The sequence below is a fragment of the Cyprinodon variegatus genome, unplaced genomic scaffold (assembly GCF_000732505.1).
Source record: "Cyprinodon variegatus isolate N-32 unplaced genomic scaffold, C_variegatus-1.0 Scaffold105, whole genome shotgun sequence".
Lineage (NCBI taxonomy): Eukaryota > Metazoa > Chordata > Actinopteri > Cyprinodontiformes > Cyprinodontidae > Cyprinodon > Cyprinodon variegatus.
In genome coordinates this window covers 1,181,229-1,182,970 of record NW_015150558.1, presented here as the reverse complement: position 1 = coordinate 1,182,970, position 1,742 = coordinate 1,181,229, and the positions used below count along the sequence as shown (strand labels likewise).

At 47.9% G+C, this 1,742-nt stretch overlaps 1 protein-coding gene across 1 annotated transcript in view; it reads right to left on the bottom strand.

The window, feature by feature from the left end:
- Window positions 1–914: 914 nt before the first annotated feature.
- Window positions 915–1,742, bottom strand: part of LOC107084655 (tankyrase-1-like) — a 26,859-nt gene continuing 26,031 nt past the window's right edge. Inside the window, exons 25-27 of the mRNA XM_015374580.1 lie at window positions 1,532–1,718; window positions 1,299–1,455; window positions 915–1,220 (exon numbers count right to left, since the gene is read on the bottom strand). Of these exons, the coding sequence (XP_015230066.1) occupies window positions 1,134–1,220; window positions 1,299–1,455; window positions 1,532–1,718 (431 nt within the window). The 3' untranslated portion in view covers window positions 915–1,133. The remainder of the gene's footprint in view (window positions 1,221–1,298; window positions 1,456–1,531; window positions 1,719–1,742) is intronic.

The window sequence follows — 1,742 nt, the reverse complement described above, 5'->3', positions numbered from 1 at the left end:
TCACTGCTGGAAGATGGCAGGAGGGAGGGGCTACTATATTTGGGCAAAAAATTGCCAAAAATGTAATTAAAAAAAAAACCTGATCGTTACTCATCATTACTTGATGAGCGGACTTTTCCTTTAAGTGATCCAACACAGAAAGTAAAATGGACGAATGTTGTTCAGCATTTCTAACATTGATAGAACAGACCAGAATCTTAAAAGTGTGGATTACAGGGCGTGCTTCTGTGGCACAGTGGTTAATGCGCACGACCCATGAATGGAGGCATAAAAAAAACAAAAACAAAAAAAAAAGCTTATCTTAATACATCAGTATGAGCTGAAAAGTGCGGCTGGCCTCATATTTCAGACGTTAAAATGTAAAAGGCTGTGGAGGTCAGGAGCTCCTGCAGCCCGGCGGTTTGTGAGCAACTGAAGCAGAAAACGGGCTTTAATCAGACATTTATTTTAAAAAAAAAGGGAGAAACAAGAAGGCATGAGCAGAAAATTCAGATTTCATTTACATTTGAACTCAGAGAGACTGTTAAACATCAACAGCAATACAACCATTTACACAACCTGTACAAATAACCCCCCCCCCTCGGTAATTTGTAACTTTAAATTCAAAATAACTTAAATAGATTTCTAGGAGAAAGTGCAAATCCTTTCCGTCTGACAGGCTGCCTGGATGAGTCACAAGCACATCACGACATCTACAACAGTAATGGTGAATGCACGAGTTCCATCATGCTCGTCTATGATGACTGACTGCTGAGCAGACGTCCCTCTCATGCTCCTCGCCGCTGGAACGAGTCCTTTCCCTGAAACGGTCCCGTTTGCAGTCGCAGTTCGGCAGGAAGGACAGCGAGGCGGCGCTGCTTCTCCAGTAGTGTTATGAGTTGGCATTTAAAAATCGGTCCTAATGCTTTACTGGCTCCCCGCTCAGCCCTACATGCTTCATAACAACATGCATCTGATGCAAAAACGTAACGCCATCAGCAGGATTAGTGAGAGATTATACGGGGTATGGTAACGAAGCACAGGTCACCATGGTTACTACGGGGAAGGAGGCTGGAAATGTTGACTGATGAGAACGGTCTTCATGTAGCGGCGATGCAAAGAGGATATCAAGCGTAGAGTCTATGTGAGGGAGACTAGGACTTCTGCTCCGCCCCTGCTGCAGCCGGCGCCGTGCTCTCTGGTTTAAGGATCTGATAGGTGATGAGGTACTCCGGGTAGGCCTGAAAACAACATGGCAGCCGGTTAGCAGCTTCCTGCAGCACAGGTTTTACAGCATTGACCCAGAGGCTTCGGTTTACCTGCTCTCCTCTGTAGATGACGTACTCGGCATACGCCAAGCCGTTAACGCTGGGCCGCCCGATGACGGAGTGATGTCCTGGGGGGGCGTGGGCCATCTTCATGGCGCTGAACTGCAGGAAGGACTTCCCCAGAGTGACTCGGCAGAAAAGCATTTGCCTGTAGGTGAGAGAAGGAAGGTCAGACCAAGAACAGAGGGAAGACGAAATGTGAGGAAGATAAGGGAGCGTAGAACCTGTGGCACAGGTAACAGGATCGGTCTTTGTGCGTCGGGCATCCGGTGCCGCCGCCGATACCGTAGACGTACTGATTGCTCTTAGAGGAGTTCTCCGCAAAGTAGATCCCTGCTCCAAACATCCCTCCGATGTAAGCGTGGCGTTCGTCAAAGCCTTTGTGGATGATGGCGTTGATGAACGGAGACCCTGAGGATCAGAGCAGTCAGATGA